Source organism: Nicotiana tabacum, chromosome 15 (assembly GCF_000715075.1).
Source record: "Nicotiana tabacum cultivar K326 chromosome 15, ASM71507v2, whole genome shotgun sequence".
In the NCBI taxonomy this organism is placed as follows: Eukaryota; Viridiplantae; Streptophyta; class Magnoliopsida; order Solanales; family Solanaceae; genus Nicotiana; species Nicotiana tabacum.
This window is the reverse complement of record NC_134094.1, coordinates 111,658,351-111,680,777: the sequence shown is the minus strand read 5'-3', so window position 1 is coordinate 111,680,777 and position 22,427 is coordinate 111,658,351. Positions and strand designations below refer to the sequence as shown.

The 22,427-nt window shown below is 36.1% G+C and overlaps 2 protein-coding genes and 1 long non-coding RNA gene across 3 annotated transcripts; all 3 read right to left on the bottom strand.

Moving 5' to 3' along the window:
* Positions 1-9,635: 9,635 nt before the first annotated feature.
* Positions 9,636-11,980, bottom strand: LOC142169799 (uncharacterized). The gene is made up of 4 exons (XM_075231714.1): positions 11,516-11,980; positions 10,475-11,123; positions 10,317-10,329; positions 9,636-10,206 (listed from the first exon to the last, which is right to left on the bottom strand). Exons 1-4 carry the CDS (start codon positions 11,978-11,980, stop codon positions 9,636-9,638), a joined length of 1,698 nt encoding a protein of 565 aa, XP_075087815.1.
* Positions 11,981-15,024: 3,044 nt separating this feature from the next.
* LOC142169487 (uncharacterized) lies at positions 15,025-17,961 on the bottom strand. The gene is made up of 2 exons (XR_012699400.1): positions 16,883-17,961; positions 15,025-15,504 (listed from the first exon to the last, which is right to left on the bottom strand). It is a non-coding gene; the product is annotated as an uncharacterized LOC142169487 (long non-coding RNA).
* Positions 17,962-19,190: 1,229 nt separating this feature from the next.
* On the bottom strand, positions 19,191-20,469 carry LOC107807772 (thaumatin-like protein). The gene has a single exon (XM_016632214.2). The coding sequence runs from the start codon at positions 20,381-20,383 to the stop codon at positions 19,709-19,711; it is 675 nt and encodes a 224-aa protein (XP_016487700.1). The 5' UTR covers positions 20,384-20,469; the 3' UTR covers positions 19,191-19,708.
* Positions 20,470-22,427: the final 1,958 nt, after the last annotated feature.

Below are 22,427 nucleotides of genomic sequence, written 5' to 3'. Positions count from 1 at the left end.
ATCACACCTAACAACATCGAAATGATGAATTACACCTCAATTCGAAATCATTGAACCTTGAAAGTTCAAATTCTATAACTTGCGCCGAAACACATCAAATCACGTCCGATTGACCTCAAATTTTGCAAAAACGTTACATTTCACATTACGGACCTATTTCAATTTCCAGAATCGGATTCCGACTCCGATATCAAAAAGTCAACCCCTCGGTCAAACTTCCCAAAAATTCAACTTTCGTCAATTCAAGCCAAATTCCACTACGGACCTCCAAATAATTTTTCGGATGCACTCCTAAGTCCAAAATCACCATACAGAGCTATTGGAATCATCAAAACTGCATTCCGAGGTCGTTTACATATAAGTCGATATCCGGTCACTATTTTAACTTAAGCTTTAAACCTTGGAACTAAGTGTTCTAATTCATTCCAAAACCTTGAAACAAATGCATTACTATGCCCATCTGTCAAAAATGTGTGAGAAATCATGAATGATGTGATGTTGTACAGCATGAGGAAAAATACATCTCTTTGCCTGTATGTCATGTGTACATGCCAATGCGATGCAATTCAGTGATAAAATCATAAACAGCCCCTCAGGTAAACCTCACAGTCACTCGTGCTACTCGGGCATACCTCACAATCACTCTTGCTACTCGGGCATACCTCACAATCACTCATGCCTCCTAGTCACTCAGCACTTGGCACTCGGTACTCGCACTCAGTAGGTACATGCGCTCACTGGGGGGTGTACAGACTCCGGAGGGGCTCCTACAGCCCAAGCGCTATAATCTGCACGAACAACTCATATGCTGCACGGACAACTCACGTGCTATAATAATAAAGTATGCTGCAGGCGGGCAGCCCCGATCCACACTCATCCTCACAATCAGGCCCTCGGCCGATATCAAACATGTTGCGGCGTGCAGCCCGATCCCATAAACATGCAACATGCTGCAGCGTGCAGCCCGATCCCATAAATATGAAACATAAATCAGGCCCTCGGCCTCACTCAGTCATAAACCTCTCAAGCCACTCGGGTATTTCAGTAAAATAGGGCATTCGGCCCAAAACATTTATATGCATCAAAATAGAGTCATAAAACTGAGTTATGATATGCAATGAAATGAATATGACTAAGTATGAATTTTCAATTTAACACAATAATTCACAGGAATATGACCTCTGTGCGTCCCAATAATACTGGCACATAGCCTCAACGTAATTTTTAATATGCTTTTCTGCTCAATTTCTTTAACACATAAAGCTGCATGGAAAATGCCAAGGTTATTTAACTATAAAATTCCATAGAAACAATTATGTCATAATTTCTATGGTGCACGCCCACACGTCCGTCACCTAGCATGTGCGTCACCTCCCAACAATTCACAAAATACATATATTCAGGGTTCATACCCTTAACTCCAAGATTAGAAGAGTTACTTACCTCGAACAAGCCAAATCCAAAGTCGAGCAAGCTAAACAATGCTCCAGAAATTCCATTATGCGCGTATGAACTCCCGAACGGCTCGAATCTACCACAATTAATTTGATTCAGTCCACACAATTCATAGGAATTAATTCCATATCAAAATGCTAATATTTTCCACAAAATCCAAAATTACGCCCCAAAAATCACCCGTGGGACCCATGTCTCGAAATCCGACAAAACTCACAAAATATGACAACCCATCCAATTACAAGTTCAACCATACTAATTTCACTCAAATCCGACTCCAAATCGGTATTCAAACTTGAAAAATTCATTTTGTGACATTATAGAAATTTCCTTTTATTTCTCTTGAAGATTCAATAATCTTACACCAAAAATGAAGATGAATTCATGGAATATAATTACAAGGGAGTTAAGAACACTTACCCCAAGTTGTGTGAAAAATTTTCTCTCCAAAATCGCCCAAACCGAGCTCCAAAATGTCCAAAATGAGAAACAAATCTCGGAACCCTCATCTTTAAACACTGCCCAAGCATTTCCGCACCTGTGGTACCTGGGCTCGCACCTGCGTATCCGCATTTGCGGACAAAAATGCGTGCCTGCGGAAAACAGTCGGCCCTCTAAACTCTCACATCTGCGGCGCTATTCTCGCATCTACGGGCATCGCAGATGCGGCAAATTTCTCGCACCTGCGAGCACTGCCCAGTCCCACTCTTGGCCGCTTATATGGCTTGTTTCACGTACATGCGGCTTCGCACCTACGATCAAAATCTTCGCAGGTGCGATCACACCAGTAGGAAGCTATTCCAACATTTCCTTAAGTCCAAATTTGATCTGTTAACCGTCCGAAACTCACCCGAGGTCCCCGGGACCTCAACCAATTGTATCAACAAGTCCCATAACAAATCACAGACCTACTCGAGGCCTCAAATCATACCTAACAACATCGAAACGACGAATTACACTTCAATTCGAAATCATTGAACCTTGAAACTTCAAATTCTATAACTTGTGCCGAAACACATAAAATCACTTCCGATTGACATCAAAATTTGCACACAAGTCACATTTTATATTACAGCTATTCCACATAACAGAGGTATTCAAATTTTCATAATCAAATTCCGACCTCGATATCAAAAAGTCAAACCCCCGGTCAAACTTCCCAAAAATTTAACTTTCGGCATTTCAAACCAAATTCCACTACGTACTGCCAAAAAAAATTTTGGACACGCTCATAAGTCCAAAATTACCATACAGAGCTATTGAAATCATCAAAACTGCATTCCGAGGTTGTTTACACATAAATCGATATCTGGTCACTATTTTAACTTTCGCTTTAAACCTTGGAACTAAGTGTTTCATTTCATTCCAAAACCTCATCGGAACTGAACCATTTACCCTGGCAATTCACACAACAACTGTAAAGTATAATTTGAGCAGAAAAAAGGGGAATCAAGGTTGTAATACTCAAAATGATCGGTCGGGTCCTTACATAAACGGACAAAAATTGGACTTGAAGGAACTGTTGGAAATCTGCCACTGGTGCCATCGCATTTGTGTGAAATTGATCGCAGATGCGCCATCGCATATGCGAGATTAAGGTCGCAGAAGCGAAAGGAAAAGACCTGGGCAGTGGTTGCAGGTGCAAAAAATATCTCGAACCTGTGTGATCGCAGAAGCGGGCAAAGAAGGCGCGGAAGCGGAAGGGCATCGCAGATGTGCATGTGGCATCGTAGAAGTGATTCCCGCAGAAGCGGAAAAGCTTCCGCAAATGCGATGGTCGACTGGGCAGTGCACTTGCGCAAATATGATGGTCGACTAGGCAGTGCACTTCCGCAGAAGCGAGTTTTGACTCGCAAAAGCCGCTTCGCAGGTGCGACTAAAATGTTCGCAGGTGTGAACCTAGGCAGAAACATAAGGATTGAACTTGGTCATTTTTGGCATTTTGTTTTGGAATTTTTGGAGCTCGGATTTAGGCGATTCTGGAGGGATTCTTCACAAGCTTGGTTGGGGTAAGTGTTCTATAATCTAAAGTGATTATATTTTATGAATCTATGGTTATATTAATTATTTAATTCAGATTCAAATGGAGGAAATCAAAATTTTTGTAAAAGCTTCCAAAAATAAAAATCTAAGATTTGGAGGTTGAGTTGTTGTTGGAATTCGATAAAATTGGTATGGTTGAACTTGTATCGGAATGAGTATTCGGATTTCATGAAAATTATATCAGGTTCCGAGGGGCGGGTCCCGTGTTGACTTTTGTTGACTTTTTGGAATAAATCTTTAAGTTGACGTATTATTATCCGAAATTATTTTCGATGAATTTTAATGAAGTTATACAATTAATTTGGATAGATTTGAGTGGTCTGGAGGTCAATTCAAGAAATAAGGTGATTTTGGAATATCAGCATAACTTCAAAAAAAAAGGTAAGTGTCTTGCTTAACCTCGAGTGGGGGAATTACCCCTTAGGCATCGAGTCTTATATTCCATTTGTGAAATGTGAAAAATCATATACGCGAGGTGACGAGTACATACTCGGACTTATATGTGCAAAATTCATTGAGTTAAAGTCTTGGGCAAATTCTGTAGTAATTTGGATAATTGTTAGTATTTATTAAATCATTTATTTGCCATGCCTAAATCCTTGTTGTTGAATTTATTTTTATATGACAATTTGATGTGATTGTTACTTGAAAATTTATGTAATTTCGTGAGTATTGTTGGTTTGATATTTCTTGGAAATTAAATTTCAATATAAAATTTCCCTATGCAAATAATTAATTAAGAAAGTTTAAAAGGAAGTGTTAATATAATTATTTAAGTTTGGATTAATGAAGTCTTTGCTTTATGCTAAGTAATTTCTATCTCTGTTGATTGTTTTGGGGGTATTATACACATTGTGTGGGGCCTTCGGCTATTTGTTGTGAAATTAATTGATTTGGTTGTATCTTTAAAATTTTGGTTGTGGCCATTGGGAAAATTGTGATATGAATTGATTTTTATTGTGTTGCCGTGATAATTTTCCATTTAAATTGTGGTGTTGTGTAAGTTATTATTTTGGGGAGATAAGGGTGGCATTTCACCGTTGATATTATGTGGGTATAAGAGTGGCATTTCACTGTTATTTTGTTTGTTGGAATATTGTCTGGGCGGAGCGATAAGGGTGGGTATAGGAGCGATAAGAGTGGCAATAGGAGCGATAAGGGTGGCTATTGATATTGTCTGGGCGGAGCGATAAGGGTGGCTATAGGAGCAATAAGGGTGGCAATAGGTGCGATAAGGGTGGCTATTGTCATGGACGATATGTGATGATGTGGAGTTGTGGTGTTGGTGATTTTCATGTGATGTTGTGATTTTTTTGTGTTTATTTTTATACCTTGTGCAATTTGTCTTGTTGTTGATAAATTGATAACAATCTGTTTTATGTTGAAATTGAGAGCTTGTGGCTATTGTCAGGCGGATTCTAAAATAAAATATGGGCATGAGGTGCCGTGAGTGAATAATGAAGATATTGGCATGTGAATTGTTCGTGCAGTTGTGATATGAAATGTGGGCACGAGGTGTTGTGATTAAATGATAATAATATTGGCACGTGAACTGTCCATGTAGCTGTGATATGAAAAGTGGGCACGAGATGCCGGAGAAATATGATGATTTAGTTATGGGCACGAAGTGCCGTGAAAATATGAAAATGGACTGAGACCCGTATTTTTATGATTATGAAATGAGGTGTCACATGGTGACTTTTTAATTGAAAGAATTATATTCAAAATATTTATTTGGAAGAATTTTTATTCAAAAAGAATTATATGAAAGAATTGTATTTGGAAAATATTAATTTGAGGAAATTATATTTGAAAAAGATATTAATTCGTAAGAATTATATGTGAAAGATATTTAATTGAAGAACTTGATATAACTGTGTGTAATTGTATTTATTAATTGTTGAGCGATACTAATGGTAATTTTATTGTCTTACTGTGCATATCACTGGTGGTTTTATGTTGCCCTTATTGTTATTTGTTTCCTGTTATTTCGTACATTATATTGCACAGGTTATTAGACTAGTGAGTGCCTTGAGTGTACCTCGTCTCTACTCCACTGAGGTTAGTCTTGATACTTACTGGGTACCGACCGTGGTGTACTCATACTATATTTCTGTACATTTTTATGCAGAGCCAAGTATTGGAGATATCGGACTTGGGCAGAGTTTAAGCGGGATCGTAAGGATTCAAGGTAGAGTTGCTTGGTCGTCGCAGTCCCTTGGAGTCTTTTAATTTCATTGTACTATTAATTTTTAATCAAACAATATTGTGTATTCGGTCCTCGTGATCATTCCATGTATTCAGTTAGAGTTCGTGACTCAGTACTACCAGTTCTGGGAGGTTGTATATTCATATTTATTCCGTTGTTAGTTTTGATTACTTATTTAATTCAAAAAAAATAGTGGCTTTAAAAATGTAGTTGAAATCGGCATACCTAGTCTTAGAGACTAGGTGCCATCACGACGCCTGTGGTGGGATTTTGAGTCGTGACAATTTGCTTTATCATGATATTTTTATTTCCTGCAAAATACTATTAGAAAATACAGAGAATTGATATTTATATATATATATATATATATATATATATATATATATATATATATATATATATATATATATATATATATATATATTATTTAAAATAATTTATTTTTAAGTATATAATATATGAATATTTTATAGTCATCAAAGCGTACATGTTCACGCAGTTCGTCCATCTCGCGCCTCATTTCTCCATTTCTGGTGCTTGCCTCCGGCATGTTTCCTGTTAGAATTTGCCTCGCTTTGATACCAATGAAGTGAGCTCACTGAAGAACTTTAACAGTGCAGTCCTAAGGAATCGGAGATGAAGAACAATTCCTGAACAGATGTGCACTCAAGTGTGAGAATTAGAGTTTGAAAGAATAGAGAGATTGGAATTATTAGTAGAAACTAATTCTTACAAAATGCAATGTCTCCTATGAACCTGTTACACAGTATTTAACTTTCACTAATTGTAACTAACTTACCGCCTCTCAGCTACCTAACGACCTGGTGGGAAAAGACTAAAGTGCCCATATTTTAACTATGTAAATGTCTAAGATGCCACTATTATATCTTTACTATAATATGCCTATAACATTAATCCGACCATTTGAAAGAAGGATCTCATAAAGCCCTTAAAGATAAATGCTACTACTAAATGTATGAAACATAAATGTCGTTCGAGTAGTTAATTAAAAACCTTAAGACTTCATTCTATTATTACAATACAAAGACAGAAAACTGTTACTCCATTCTTCTCATATTTCAGTTAACTACTGTAGTAATAAATACAAGGAGAAGATTCAGTTAATGGTTAGCTATCAATTGTCATGTCAATTGAAGGAAATTTCCCTATTCTTGAAACATTTTACACTTCAATTTTCCAGGTAGCTATTAGCCATCCAAAGTGGGGATGCCTACTACCAACTCACCATAAAATTATTTAAAATATAAATGCTTCTCGTTGAAATTTTTTTACCGGAGGGCAAAAGCTACTCTTTTACTCCGTGCATAACTTGTGTTGACATAGTTTGTTTGACATAGGTCCAATTCATAATTTGCTTAGCATAATTTGATTAGCCACAAAAATAAGACTTTAAAAACTTGTATTAAGTATAAATTTCATAACATTTGTTTCGTTATAAGATTTTCGAAATTTGTAATCTTAAATATTTCATAAAATTAATTTATATGTAATTTAGGAAATACTATATAAATGAGTTATTTTTTTAAGGACTAAAAATAGAATTTTGCTGAGTAAAGGCATAAATGGCTAAATATGAGGACCTAACAACTTTACGGATACTTGGCCACTCGGCATGCTATAGTCCATGATTGAATCTTGAACATTTGCGAAGCGACAAGAAATGGATTGTTACACAAATCGACAAATGTTAATTGTGATCGCTCTGATCTAATTATACCCATCAAATCGTGAACTGGTGATCCAATCCAACGCCAAATCCCTGCAAGCTTTATAGCTTTTTAATGCTTATTTGGGCAAGTACTCTTTGTTAATTTAAAACTTTGCTAATGGAGGAATTTCAAACAAACTAGTTAAGGTTAAATGTAATTAGCCGAATAATAGGTAAACCAGCATAATAGTTTGTGAATAACAGAATGACCAAAAGCGTAGTTTCACCCCACCAAAAAGTCCCAAACTAATTAAAAGAGCAGTCGTTCTGCTGTTGTAAAAGACAGAAACTTTTGAACTCAATCTGAATTTGATATGTATTGTCTTGAGAAAGAAGTATATTGCGGTCAAAATATTCCTTTGCTATTATGGACAGCTGGATTGTAAAGCACTTGACATAATCTCCTTCAAGGATAGAGTTGTCATTTCACATACATTATATTTGGAAACAAAATACTACTCCACTTCACATATCTCAAAGAATGATTTTGTACTTTGTGAGTACTAAATCATTATCTACTCTTTTATGTTTCCCTTTGTCAATCGACAGTGATGAATGTCGATGAATTCACTAATTAACTTCATACTTTGAAATATCCTTTCTTCAACACCCTCCCTCAAGTTGGAGGGGTTTGAGAAAACACCCAACTTGCCCAGTAAGGTGTGATGTTTTGGTCCAGTGAGTGATTTCGTGAATAAATCGTCTAGCTGTGAGTCAGTTCTGACGAAAGAGAGGGAAATAAGACTGGAGATGAACTGTTGTAGCATAAAATGACAGTCAATTTCAACATGTTTCGTCCTCTCATGAAAGACGGGATTTTTAGCTATATGAATAGCTGCTTGACTGTCAGAGTGGAGTAGAACTGGAAGTGTGATTGGTGCTGAAAGATCATCGAGGAGACGGACTAACCAGGTAAGCTCCGCCAAAACTCTCCGCATCGATCGATACTCTGCTTCGGCGGAACTGAGAGAAATTGAGGCTTGTTTCTTCGATTTCCAGAAAATTGGTGAAGATCCTAATGAGATGTAGAAATCACTCACTGATCTCCGAGAATCTGTACATGAACCCCAATCCGAATCACAAAAAGCTTGGAGTTTAAAAGATGGTGATGCAGTCATGAAAAGCCCAAGTTCTGGGTCTTTAAGAAGATAACGAAGTACTCGGAGAGAAGCTTCGAGATGTGGTTGTCGCGGATCCTGCATATATTGACTAAGATGTTGTATTATAAAGGAAAGGTCTGATCTTGTATGAGTAAGAAAATTCAACTTCCCAATCAAGTGACGATATAATGTTGGATCTTGAATGACTTCTCCAGTGTAGGCAAGAAGTTTTTGTGTCGGATCCAAAGGTGAAGAAGTCGGTTGCTTATCCATGCAGTCAAACTCTTTTAGCAAATCTAAGGTGAATTTGCATTGAGATAGAATCAAACCAGTTGATTCTCGAAGAACTTCCATTCCTAAGAAATAATGTAAGTTTCTGAGGTCCTTAATCTTGAATTCTTGATCAAGAAAAATTTTCAAGGCATTCAATTTCTCAATGTCATTTCGAGTTAGCACGATGTCATCAACATAAATTGCTACAATAGAGACTGAAGTTCATTTCTTCTTAAAGAACAAAGAGTAGTCATTTAGGGAATGTGAATAGCCTTTGAAACTAAGAGCACCTGTAAGCTTTGAATACCACTGTCTTGATGCTTGACGAAGTCCATAAAGTGACTTCTTTAACTTGCACACATGTCTGGGTGTTGAAGAGTTCATACCTGTTGGAAATTTCATGTATACCTCTTCGTTTAAATCTCCATGTAAAAAAGCGTTGTTAACATCCAATTGATATAAGCCCCAACCCTTTTTGACTGTAGTAGCTAAAAGACATTTGATTGTGGTCATTTTAACCACTAGAGAAAATATTTCATTAAAATCTATACCCCCACGTTGCACATCACCTCTGATTACTAATCTTGCTTTCAGTCATTCAATACTTCCATCTGAATGATGTTTAACTTTGTATAGCCATTTGCATGGGAGGGCCTTTTTATCACCAGGAAGTTCAACAACTTCCCAAGTCTCATTCTGGACTAGTGCCTCAATCTCCTTCTGCATTCCTTCTTGCCATCCTGGGTGATGAGCTGCATGGCTGAAGGTTACTTCGTCTGCACTGGTTTGTACACGAATGCATCGTTCGGGAATAAATAGAAAGTTTCTAAATGTATAGAAGACTCTCGATTGGTGGTTCTTGAACATTTGAAAGTGAATTTAAAAATGACTTATTTGAAGTTGAGAGGGCAGAAACGGAGTAAGAAGCAATTGTTATAGGAGAAAGAAAACATGGTGTGCTAACATCAGTTAATTGTACTGCATTTGTAATGTAGTCACTTAGGTAAGATGGAGTTTTGTGAATCCGAATGGATTTTCTGAGTCCAACTGGTGAGTTCCTAGGTTTTCCATCTGTAGATTGTGGACTGAAAAGTGGTGTAGGAAATTCTGTAATATCTTGATTTGGAGGATTACTCGGATGATCAAAATGTTCAACTGAATTGGTAGTCTGCAAATTAGGCACTTCAAGATTTACTTCAGGTGTATTTGAAGTAGGAAAAGTTGATTTATGATGCTTTGAAGTGTTCATTGAAGCAAAAGGATAGATGTCCTCATGAAATATCACATCCCTAAAAACAAAAATCTTCTTTGTGTCAAGATTAAGGACTTTATACCCTTTCTTACCATGTGGATATCCTAAGAAAATATAAGGAAAGGCCTTTGGATCAAGTTTTTCCCTGTGAGATGAAATAGTAGAAACAAAACATAAGCATCCAAAATATTTAAGTCTGGAGTAATTAGGCTTAGTTTTAAATAAGATCTCATAAGGTGTCTTAAGCTTTAAAACCTTTGAAGAGAACCTGTTAATTAAATGTGTTGCAGTCAACACACAGTCTCCCCAAAACTGAATAGGTAGATGTGATTGATAAAGCAAAGCCCTAGAAGTCTATAGAAGATGATTATGTTTGCGCTCCACAATTCCATTTTGTTGAGGAGTCCCAATACAAGTTGTCTGATTCAAAATTCCTTGTTTTGAAAAAAAATCTGCATGTGCATTCCCTGTTCTAAGCTCAAAAGCATTATCTGAATGTATGAATTTGACTTTGTTGTGAAACTGACTCTCTATCATAGCTAAAAAAGATTGCAATACTGGAAACACATTTGATTTTGTGCTAAGAAGATATGTCCAAGTACCCCTACTATAGTCATCAACTATAGTTAGGAAGTACTTATATCCATCATAAGTGGTTGTGTTGTAAGGACCCCATATATCTATGTGAATTAAATCAAACATAGCTTTAGAAGTATCTGAACTAGTAAAAAATGGTAATTTCGACTGTCTAGCCATATGACATATCACACAAGGCATAGAAAAATTATCACATGAAGAATTAGGAATAGATGAAATATTCTTCATATTACTCAAAGGCATATGACCTAAACGATAGTGCCACAACTTGTTCTTTACATCAGAATTACTGGAGAAGGAAAATAAAGCTGAAGGAACTTTCTGATTACATAGATATTTTCCTAACACAAACGAACTTCTAGATGAAGATGACTTCTTGGAAATGAGTTCCAAATGCCTTGATTCTAGAACATAAAGACCACAACTCTCCCTACCAATCACCAGAGGCCTCTTCATTGAAGGGGCCTGCAAAAAACAGAAAAAAGAAGTGAATAATACGAGATAGTTATTTTGTTTGCACAATTTATGAACTAACAACAAATTGAATCTAAAAGTGGGGACATACAACACATTGTGAAGAATCATATTTGGAAAAAGTGAAAATGAACCTGAATGTGTGACTCTAACCTTATGAGAGTTGGGTAAATTTACATTCAAAGATTTAGGTAAAGGAGCTATATTATAGAGAGCAGTTTCATCAAAAGTCATATGTTGAGATGCACCACTATCTAATATCCATGTCTTATTGTTGTTATGTGCAAAACAAATAGTGCAATTATGTGAGAAAGATATACCAACACAGTTCACATCTGCATTGTGCTTTCAGAGCTGTTGGTTCCCTATTTTCCCATCTGTACTTGCTGAAGGAGTTGTAGGATCTGGCTAATATTTTCTTGAGTAAGTGACTTGATCCCCGCAGTCTGTACTGCATTTTCTTCAGTACTGAAAGCATTGTTACCTTGAACTGACCCTTGGTATTTTCTTTGACTTGTGAACTTGAAATCTGAGGGAAATCCAACAAGCCTGTAGCATTGTTCCACAACATGACCTGGCTTCTTGCAGTATGAACAAGTAGAGTTGTTTTTCTTTCCCTCATACCCCGATTTTTTTCCTTTAAAATCCCTCACATTATTTCCCTTACCAACTGCCCCATGTTGTGCAGCAATAAATGAAGCTGATTCTCCAGGATAAACAGGAGAAACATGTATTTCTCTTTGCTTTTCATCCTGGATAACCATAGAGTAAGCTTGGCCAAGAGAAGGTAAAGGCGAAGTCAACAGTATGTTGCTTCTCACACCTATGTAGGTGTCATTCAGGCCCATTAAAAATTACAGCAGTCTCTGATCTTGGTGCGTTTTTAGATTTTTTCTTTTAGCTCCACATACACATTCGCATGAACAAGTAGAAAAATTGATCAAGGTATCTAGTTCATCCCACAGACTTTTTATTTTTGTGAAATAACTTGAAACACTAGAGTTACCTTGAACCACGCCACTTAGTTCTTTCTGTAGTTAAAAACGTTTAGCCCCATTTGTCTGGCCAAATCTGTCTTCTAATCATTCCACAGATCTTCTACACTGTGTGAGTAAAGAATACTTTCTGCAATTTCTTTTGACAGAGAGTTAAGGAGCCAAGACAACACCATGTCATTTCCTCTAGCCCAGGCACTTTGAAGACCAGAGTTTTCATCTGGAATGAAAAGAGTTCCATCTATGAAACCTAGTTTATTCTTGATAGAAAGAGCTATGACTAATGCTTTACGCTAAGCTTCATAGCTTTTGCCATCAAAAGCTGAGGAAACAAGGTTCATGCATGGGTAGTCTGAATGATGAAGAAAGAAAGGGTGTGTTGAATCAATCATACCTTTCTTGGTTGAATCAGTTGTTGCAGCTACAACTTCTGTTGTTTCTCCCATTGTAAGGAATAGAGCAAAGTTGAAAAATGAATAAGGGTTTCAAATATTAGGTTGGTCGACATGTTCTTGATACCATGTAAAAGACAAAAACTTTTGAACTCAATCTGAATTTGATATGTATTGTTTTGAGAAAGAAGTATATGTACAGTGTAGCTAATTTATTTAATTTACTCTATGTACTACTCTCATACTTGTCTCATACCTGTCCATGTGTAATTTGTCCTAATGTGAATAAATAATATATACAAGAAAATATAAAATATAACTAAGAATTCTTGCAGTCAAAATATTCCTTTGCTATTATGGACAGCTGGATTGTAAAGCACTTGACATAATCTCCTTCAAGGATAGAGTTGTCATTTCACACTCCCATTATATTTGGAAACAAAATACTACTCCACTTCATATATCTCAAAGAATGCTTTTGTACTTTGTGAGTACTAAATTATTATCTTCTCTTTTATGTTTTCCTTTGTCAATCGACTTCATACTTTGAAATCAAGTCTTAGTCTTTTATCCTTTCTTCAACATTCTGCTAAATGAATGCAATTCAAATCTTACATGAAATGCCATTAGACAAAGTGACCGTTGCCGATTTGTATTCTCTCGAGTTGAAGGGTGATCGACAGTTCTCTTACCCAACACAACCCATTTCATTTTTTTCAATTTCAGTACACAAGTCTAAATGAAGCTTATCTCGTTTAATAATTTAGCAAATATATATCTTCTTTATTTCTTAAAGAGAAAAAAGGCTAGATTTATCCCTGTACTTTCGTATATAGTTCATATTTATCCTATGTTTCACTTTTTATCCAAATTCGTCTCTACCGTTAGCAGATCCTCCGTTTCGCTTACTTTGTTAACGGTAGGGATGAATTTGGGCGAAAAGTGAAACAGGGATATAAACTAAATCCGAAAGTACAGGGACAAATCCAGCCTTTTTCCCTTTCTTAAAACCAGTATGCAACAACAATGACAACAACGAACAAGAGAATGTGACCCACAGCTAGAGGCGGATTCGAGATTTCAAGTGGATAGGTGCACTATTATAAAGAGGTGGATCTATAATTTATATTTGACGGGTTTAAATGTAGTCTCTGTCACACCTCCTTTTTTCCGAAGGAATATGAATTTTTCAAATTGAAGTGGCATTATTTGAAATGAGATTATTTATTTAAGCAGAGTTATCACTTGAAATAATTTTGTGGTGTCCCAAGTCACCGGTTCATTTTAAATCCCAAATCGAGGAAATTGACTCTATTTTTTATGCGCGAACATAGAAGACTAGATAAGGAATTCTGTTAACCCGGGAGAAGTTTGAGACACTCCCGAATTCCGTGATTTTAGTACGGTCGCTCAACTATTAATAATTGGCCTAATTATCTGATTTAATACATAAAACCTATTGCATTTTTTTTTAATTTTCTAACCGCTTTTAATTAATTATTTAACCGCTTTTAGTATTTATAAAATTTATTTGAACAAGTCACGATATCGGCACTCGTTTGTTTTTGTACATATTGCGAATCGCGTCACGTGAAACATACCCGCAATCTGCAACATGTTAATTTTAATTATTATTTGAAGTTATGGTCGAGTCACGTGAAACGCACACTCGAATTGAGATTATGTATCATGACTATGCCACGAGAACCATACCCATAGTCACAATGATTTATTAATCGCACCTAAAGTAAGCTACGATATTCATATATTATTTTAAGCTACTTTGGGAGTTGTCGTGAGGACATTGATTATGGAATTATTTGTGGAAAATGATGGGTTTATTCATTAGAAAATATTTACAACTTGAAAATGTTCAAACTATTCTACCGTTTACATAAGCGCATGTGGGGCGGGCCCGGTCCTAAGTGGGCTTCGCGGGCCCGGTTTTAAGTGGGCCGGTCCTAGGCTGGCCTGTCCTAAGAGATCCCGAGCTCGCAGGCTTCTTGTTAGAACCGGTCCGGGATCAGAATCACGAACTAACGGTCCCGTGTTAAGTGGGCCGGTCCCGGACCCAAGTGGGCCCAACGGAAACTTTTTATTTTTTAAATTATTTTTATACAAGTTAGAGAAAAAAAATGGTAATAAAAATATCTAATGCAATTCCTAGTAAATTATATTATAGAATTGTCACCTAAATTTTTTAATTCAAATTTAAAGACAAAAATATTATAAAGAGATATTCAAAGCAATGCGTTATAATATATATACTATACTATACTATATATACATCTTAAGATATATAAGCTATATTCGATTTACTATATATACATCTTAAGATTTATACATTAATATTCGATTTAAGATATATAGAAAGACAAAAATATTTTAAAAAGATATTCAAAGCAATGCGTTATATTTTTATTATAGCATTAAAAAATTATGGCAATATCTTTCTTAGTCTTCCTCTCCCTATAGAATGAGCACGACAAGGTGCTAATACCACCATTGAAAAGAAAAAGATACTAATCAAAATGTGCCAAAATACAAGTTACATATTAATTTACATGGTATCTCTTACAAATTTCATAAATCCTTCAAGGTCCGGAGGAATTTCCGTTGGTGGTGGCGAAAATGAAGCTTGGTCATCACCGTTTTCAGGCGAAGCATCATCCTCCGCAAGTTCAGCTAGCATTTCTTCGTAAGCTTCGTCTACCTCTGGTTGTGATTCAGCAAGTCCAAAATTTCTTCTTTCCGAACGGATTCAATCTCTGAAAAGTACTGATTTCTCCAAGCTCTCCCTCATAGACGCTCTATAATCACCGAGTTGAAGTCTTGCTTGACTGCAAGCGCTCTCTGATACCACTGTTGAAGCTTGAATAGTTAAAATGTCTCGGGCCATCCTTGAAAGAATCAGAAAGTATTTTTTTTGTCCTTCCACCATTCCAAAATATTAAAGGAGTAGTCGGGATTCACTTCCTCAATTCCCTGTGACAAATAAACTTCAAGCTCATTTAGTTGTGAAAAATCACTAGTACTAGAACCTTGAGAACCCCTGAACCCTGCCCAAGCACTAAGTGCTCTTACTCCCGCAATTCTTTTAGATGATTGAGAACTAGAAGAAAAAGGAGTAGGAACATTTGGTCTAGCATGATCTAATGCAACGTGATAAGTATTATAAATAGTTTAAACATTTATTTTAATTGAGGCTATTGCGTCCGGAAGTTTAGACAACCCCTCATTTTAACTGGCCACTAGATTCACCACTCTTGAATTTTTCCTTATTTTTACTAAACATTTTTTTAAGGAATAGGTCATCTTAATTAATCAAGCAAAGTAAATAAAACAAACAAACTATAATATTAAAACTTAAGAGTTGGAACGAGTTTACCAAATTGACGAACAACTTGTTGAAAAATAATTATCGTTGAAGACTTGAAGACTTCAATTCATCAACTTCACAATTTTGCACAAATGATAACAATTAAGTAAGCAATTATAGAAGAATATTAGAGAGAGATTGATGATTTTGTGAGAAAAATGAAAGAATGAGGGAGTATTTATAGTTGAAAATAGGGAAAAAGTATAATTATAAAAAGTTTGGGGTTAAAATAAAATTTGGGGGGTTAAATGGCTATTTTGGCAGACCAAACGGCTAGATTTTAAATGGCCAAACGGTCATTTTTTGTTTAAAAAAATATCCGTTGGGCCCGGATAGGACCGCTTGAACCGGCCCACTTTTCAGCCGGTCCCGATCCCAAACGATCCCGGTCTCGCGGGCCTCGCCTATGAGACCAGCCCACTACCCGGCCCACCTCCCCACGATCCCCGTCCTATCCGGTTAGGACTGTTTAGGCCCACCGCCCATGTGGGCTTGCGGTCCTGGATCGGTCCCGATCCTAACCGACCCACATGACACCCTTAGTTAGGCCCAACTGGTCATGTATTAACCTTGGCCCAACAACCCATCCATAGTGCTACAACTAAGCAATGAAACGGGAAACTAGCATAAAACTTGAACAAAATATTGAACAGACATAGGAATTCTTTTGTAATTGAAGAAAATGACAGAGAATTTTTAAGAGCAAACTACGGTCCCAACTTTAAAATTAATACTTCAACATGCTAATCCAAGATATCAAAGAGGCGATCACAAAAGAGAACCGGATTCTAGCTACTGCCTTTGTAGTTTAATAGAAAAACCTTCAAACAAAGCTTCCATTTAACATGCCAAGTCGAGATAGTAGTAATATAAACACAAAGCTAAAACTCAAAGATTAAACAATATCCATAATGTGCGCAATATTTATTCAAACTCAAAAGGATAACAACCAATATTAATTTTAAAAAAAAGTTAGAGATGGACCTTTATAGTGATGAACCAAAACTGAAAATTTACAACTCAATCATGCCAAACTGAGCAACGATCGTCGGACTGAAAGCCAAAGCTACGCACCGGAACCTCGAGATAGAAGCCTCGCCTGATCTTCGACAGAGTTTGGTTACTCAACTGGTTTTCGCCGGAATGGATGGGTGTTTTACGGTGAAGACAGAGACAGTTTTAGGTGGTTTAAAGGGTCGTTCTGCAGCAGTTCTGAGGTCAGTTTTGGCTGGTTTTCAGCTAGGTTTTCATGGAATTTTCAGCTGGTTTCTCGCAGATGTTGCTGCTATACGTTTTAGCTGGTTTGCGGATGGTTTTCGGGGCTGATTTTGCTGAGTTGCGAGGACTGTTTGGTGGTGGTTTTAGGGGCTCAACAGCTGCTGGTTTTTGGGTGTTTATGGCTGGGTTTTTGTTGAAGGTGATGTTTGGTGGCTGTTTAGGGAGGAGCTACCAGTGGAGGTCGTTGGTGAAGCTTCTATTTTAGGAAGAGATCCAAGCTATGGATGCTCTCTCTCTCGGCCTTTGCCCAGGTCTATTTTGCAAACAATGTCTCTGTTTTTCCAACTTGGTCATTTCTAATTGGCTCTTGTTTTTTCGTTTCATTTTCTAATTCTTTTCTTTTTAAGACAAATAAAGAGAAATACAAGGATGAAATATTCAAGATTTAACAGCGGTATCGGAGAGCGGTTTCAGTCAAGCAAGACTTCAACTCGGTGATTATAGAGCGTTTATGAGGGAAAGCTTGGAAAAATCAGTACTTTTCAGAGATTGGATCCGTTTGGAAAGAAGAAATTTTGGACTTGTTGAATCACAACCAGAGGTAGACGAATCTTACGAAGAAATACTAGCTGAACTTGCGGAGAATTCTGCTTCGCCCGGAAGCGGTGATGACCAAGTTTCCGCCACCACCAACGGAAATTCCTCCGGACCTTAATGAATTTATGAAGTTTGTAAGAGATATCATGTAACTTGTATGAACAAAAATTAGTATGTATTATGTAACTTATATTTTGGCACATCTTTGATTAGTTTCTTTTTTTTCTCAATGGTGGTATTAGCACCTTGTTGTGCTCATTCCATAGGGGAGGAAGACTAAGAAAGATATTGTTATATTTGTTTTAATGATATAATAGAATTATAATGCATTGTTTTGAATATCTCTTTACAATATTTTTGTCTTTAAATTTGAATTAAAAAATTTAGGTCACAATTCTATAATAAAATTTACAAGAAATTGCCTTAGATATTTTTATTAACATCTTTTTTTCTCTAATTTCTATAAAAAGAATTTAAAAAAAAAGTATCCATTGGGCCACTTAGGCCCACTTAGTTCGCGGGTCGGGACCGTTTAGCCTGGGATCATTAGTTCGTGGGCCGGGTTTCGGGTCGGTTCCTACAAAAAGACCACCAAGATCGGGACCGGGATCGTTTGAACTAGCCCACTTAGGTCCGGGACCGGCCCACATGCCACCCTTAGATCCCGTGAACATGGATACGCCTCTGCCCACAGCCCTCTCCTCTTTGTCACTTTCTTTTTATTCAATTGAGCTTAGTACTACTTGTGTAGCTCTTATATATTTCAAACTACAAATTACATAGTTATAAGGAAAAAGGCTCAAAATTGCCCTCGAGGTCTTCGAAATGGCTTATCTATACTCTCCGTTTGAAAATAAGATCACGTGTAATCTTGCCGTTAAATAAGTGGTCCACTGATACCCTTCTCAACTAACGGCTCCGTTTTGGGCCCTTTGTTTTTTCTTGAAAATTCCACATCACGACATGTGTTCTCCAAAACCACCTTCAATGTTTTTTACATGCCCCCTCACTTATTTTACCCACCTTTCTCACCCCCTTTAGTCCATCTGCATCAGACCCCAAACAATACTTCACCACAAAAATTGTCATTCATTAGTAATACGTAGATGATGATTGCGTTGTTAAAATTTATTACCATGTTTAAATTCATTAGTAATCGAAGAATTTAAAAAGTTAAAAAGTAATACGTAGTATAAAATTTAACCCAATAAAAAAATATCTGATCGACATGTAAATAATGATTGCGTTGTTCTCAATCTTACGTTCTTCGAAATGCGAGGAATGGTGTGATAGTACGCTTTGATTATAAAAGCTAAATCCAACACCACCGACGGTCACCCTCTCTGCCCAAACCCTCATTTACGTCCATTATGCCCCGTTGAATTATATTACATGCAATTTCACTTACAAATATTTAGGTCTCATTAATTATCAAGATAAAGTAACTAGTACCGGAGCTCGAATTTTTATCAAGGAGTGTCAAAATATAAATAATTAGATATATCGAAAAATCAAAGGGAGTCAACGTATAGTAAGTATACATAAAAAAAAAAACTATCAAGCAATATAGTGTAATTTTCCAGCGAAGAGGTATCGCTTGACACCTCTTGGTTCAATGGCTCCGCCATTGAAAGTAACTCTGCTTCGACAAAAATGTAAGACTAATGAATGGTAATTTTTGTGGTGAAGTATTGTTGGGGGTCTGATGCGGATGGGGTAAAGGGGGTGGGAAAGGTAGGTAAAATAAGTGAGGGGGCATGTAAAAAAAAATTGAGGATAGTTTTGGAGGACACGTGTCGTGATGTGGATTTTTCGAGGAAAAACAAAGGGCCCAAAACGGAGCCGTTAGTCGAGAAGGGTATCGGTGGACCACTTGTTTAATGGCAAGGTTACACGTGATCTCATTTTCAAACAGAGGGTACAGATAAGCCATTTCGAAGACCACAAAGGTAATTTTGAGCCTTTTCCCTAGTTATAATTTTGCAGCCTTCAATTTCAAGGGCAGAAGACAACCCTGTAATTTGTACCAGAAGGACATGTAAACAAACTGGTTGGATCATCCTGTGGATAACTATAAGCATCAGAGCATCTTTCCTTAAAAAACCTCGACAAGTCAGTAGGCCCACATGATTCAGGCCCATTTGTACAGCAATATTCGTTAGTATTGAAAACAGTACAAGGATTATTACAGCCTCCAGGAATCCTTAGTTCATTCGGACACTGTCCTATGATGTCGGCAGTGCAGCTGATCCTAACAGAACAATTACCAGATGTTGGACTAAATTCCATTGGGACATTGAAACCGTCTACAAGAGATATGTCGAAGAAATCAAGATTGTTAAATTGGTTTAGGCTGTATTCAGCCAAAGTGTTTGGGGTTGTGCCAAAAGCTTGACATTCGAGGACTCCATTGCAATCGCCGGTTTGACATTGACCACGGCCAGATGCGTCAAAATTGCAATTGGTTCGGCCCCAGATACGTTTTCCATTGGAACCGTTTGAAGGTTGGAGTCTCCATTTTCCACCGTAGTCGAGACGTCGGCCGCCACCAGGAATTGCTGCTGCCCATACGGTAAAAGGGCAATTGTTTCGGATGTCGATTGTTGTAACTGCTTGTGTTGAGAAAAGCTGATAAGCCACAACAGAGAGGAATGTGAAGAAGCTGATCATCTTTACTTTTGGGAGGGTGACAAAAAACAATGATGGAGAGGGATTTTTAATGGAGGTCTAGCTAAGGACGAATAGTCAATGGAGCTTATTGGTCAACAAATGGTGCTAAACTTCTCATAGAGAGGAAGACTAGACTTTTTGACTTCAGTACCCGGAAAATTTTAATTACCTTAAGGACGGAGGGAAAAAATCAGAAATAGAGAACTGTTAATTGAAAAATAATTATAGTTTCAACGTAATTGAAATTTAGCTATTTTTTTTAATGTAAATCTTAACAAAAATACCCTTGAGCGTCTGGAAAAGTTCTACCATAATATACTAGAGCTCGAATGTTTTACATATACGATTGTGCTAGAATTTCATAATATACTGGAGTTCTAACATAATATGCTGGAAGTTTAGCGCAAGAGCTCCAAAATCCAGCATATTATGCTGAAACTTTTCATGTGTTGAAGTTCCAACATAATATTGTGGAAGTTTATATGCACAAGCTCCAGAATCCAGCATATATATTATGCTGGAACTTTTCATGTTTCAGCAAAATAGTGGCTATTTTTTAATGACTTTGCAAATGCTAGCTATTTTTCAATTACCAGTCCGATAACTGGCTAGCCCGTGCTCTTTTTACTAAGTGGTAGATGTAGGAGGTTTGCTACCGGTTCAATCGACATTTATTTATATTTATAGATGTATAATTATAAAAATTTCAAGAAATATAAATTTTGATCTCATCTATACTATATTAAAAGCACGAAAACCCTTAGCGAAATGTCGTTCGTCTTTTTTACCCTTTTAAAATAAAGTTCACATGGATAAAATAATAATTTGATTATTTTTCCTACTATTTAGGAATATTTATTTAATTAATTTTCCGCTATTTATGAATAGTAATTTAATAATTTTCCTACTATATAAAGCTTTGATTTTTCAATTCCAATTCACACAGGACAATTCGTTCACTGCTAACTCCATTTACCTTTAGGAGTATTAAACGTCTCCTGTTAGGCTTAGGAGATTTGTTTTGGTTTCCCAAAATTTTAAAGCCAAAAGCAAATAAAAATAAGCAATTAATATTATTAGGTTTAGTATTCTTTTACTCCTATCATAATTATCGTAGGATACAAGTCTAATTTTCAATTTTCTAGAATTAATGATACTCTAGGTTTAGTATTCTTTTACCATAACCGAATAAAATTCTTCGAAGCTACATGATATTTGGTTGGTTGCAAGTTGCGATAATACAAAATATATAGAATTAATTTCTCAAAACGCTATATCATCTTTTCATCTAATTTTTATAATATATATATATATATATATATATATATATATATATATATATATATATATATATATATATATATATTATAAAAATTAGATGAAAAGATGATATAGCGTTTTGAGAAATTAATTCTATATATTTTGTATTATCGCAACTTGCAACCAACCAAATATCATGTTGCTTTTAGCTAACCTGCTTTTCTTTAACAATAATAACTTATATGATAAATAATTATGAGTGTGGATAAAATTTCTATCTTTCTTTTCAAACTTAATACAATAAATGGAGGGCATCATATTGGAATACGTTTAATTGTATAGGAGTTACACGAAATTGTAAAAGTTGGTGCAATAAAAATTGAAGTTAAAAAGATAGAAGGCAAAAAACATATCAAGTAGACCAAAAGAATGTTAGTTTAGGATTAGTATTCTTTTACCAAAATTATCTTAGGATTAAAGCTTCTAGAGTATTAAAATCAAAACCATTTAAAATAAGGAGGAAGTGAACACTTTTATAAAAACAAAAGTCACTATGCCACATTCTTTACCATAAACTCATGATAATATCGATATCTGCAAAAAAAACTTATATGTGATTGTCACTTTTGTTTTTTATTTACAATATATCATGTACGATTATTAGTCTAAAATTATCTTCAGTTGTAAATTATAATGTTTGTTTTTCTATTGTGTATTATACAATTATTATTTTTTGCTTAAAGGTAATTGTGTGTAATGGTAATCAAGTTTCTCTTTTTCCTTC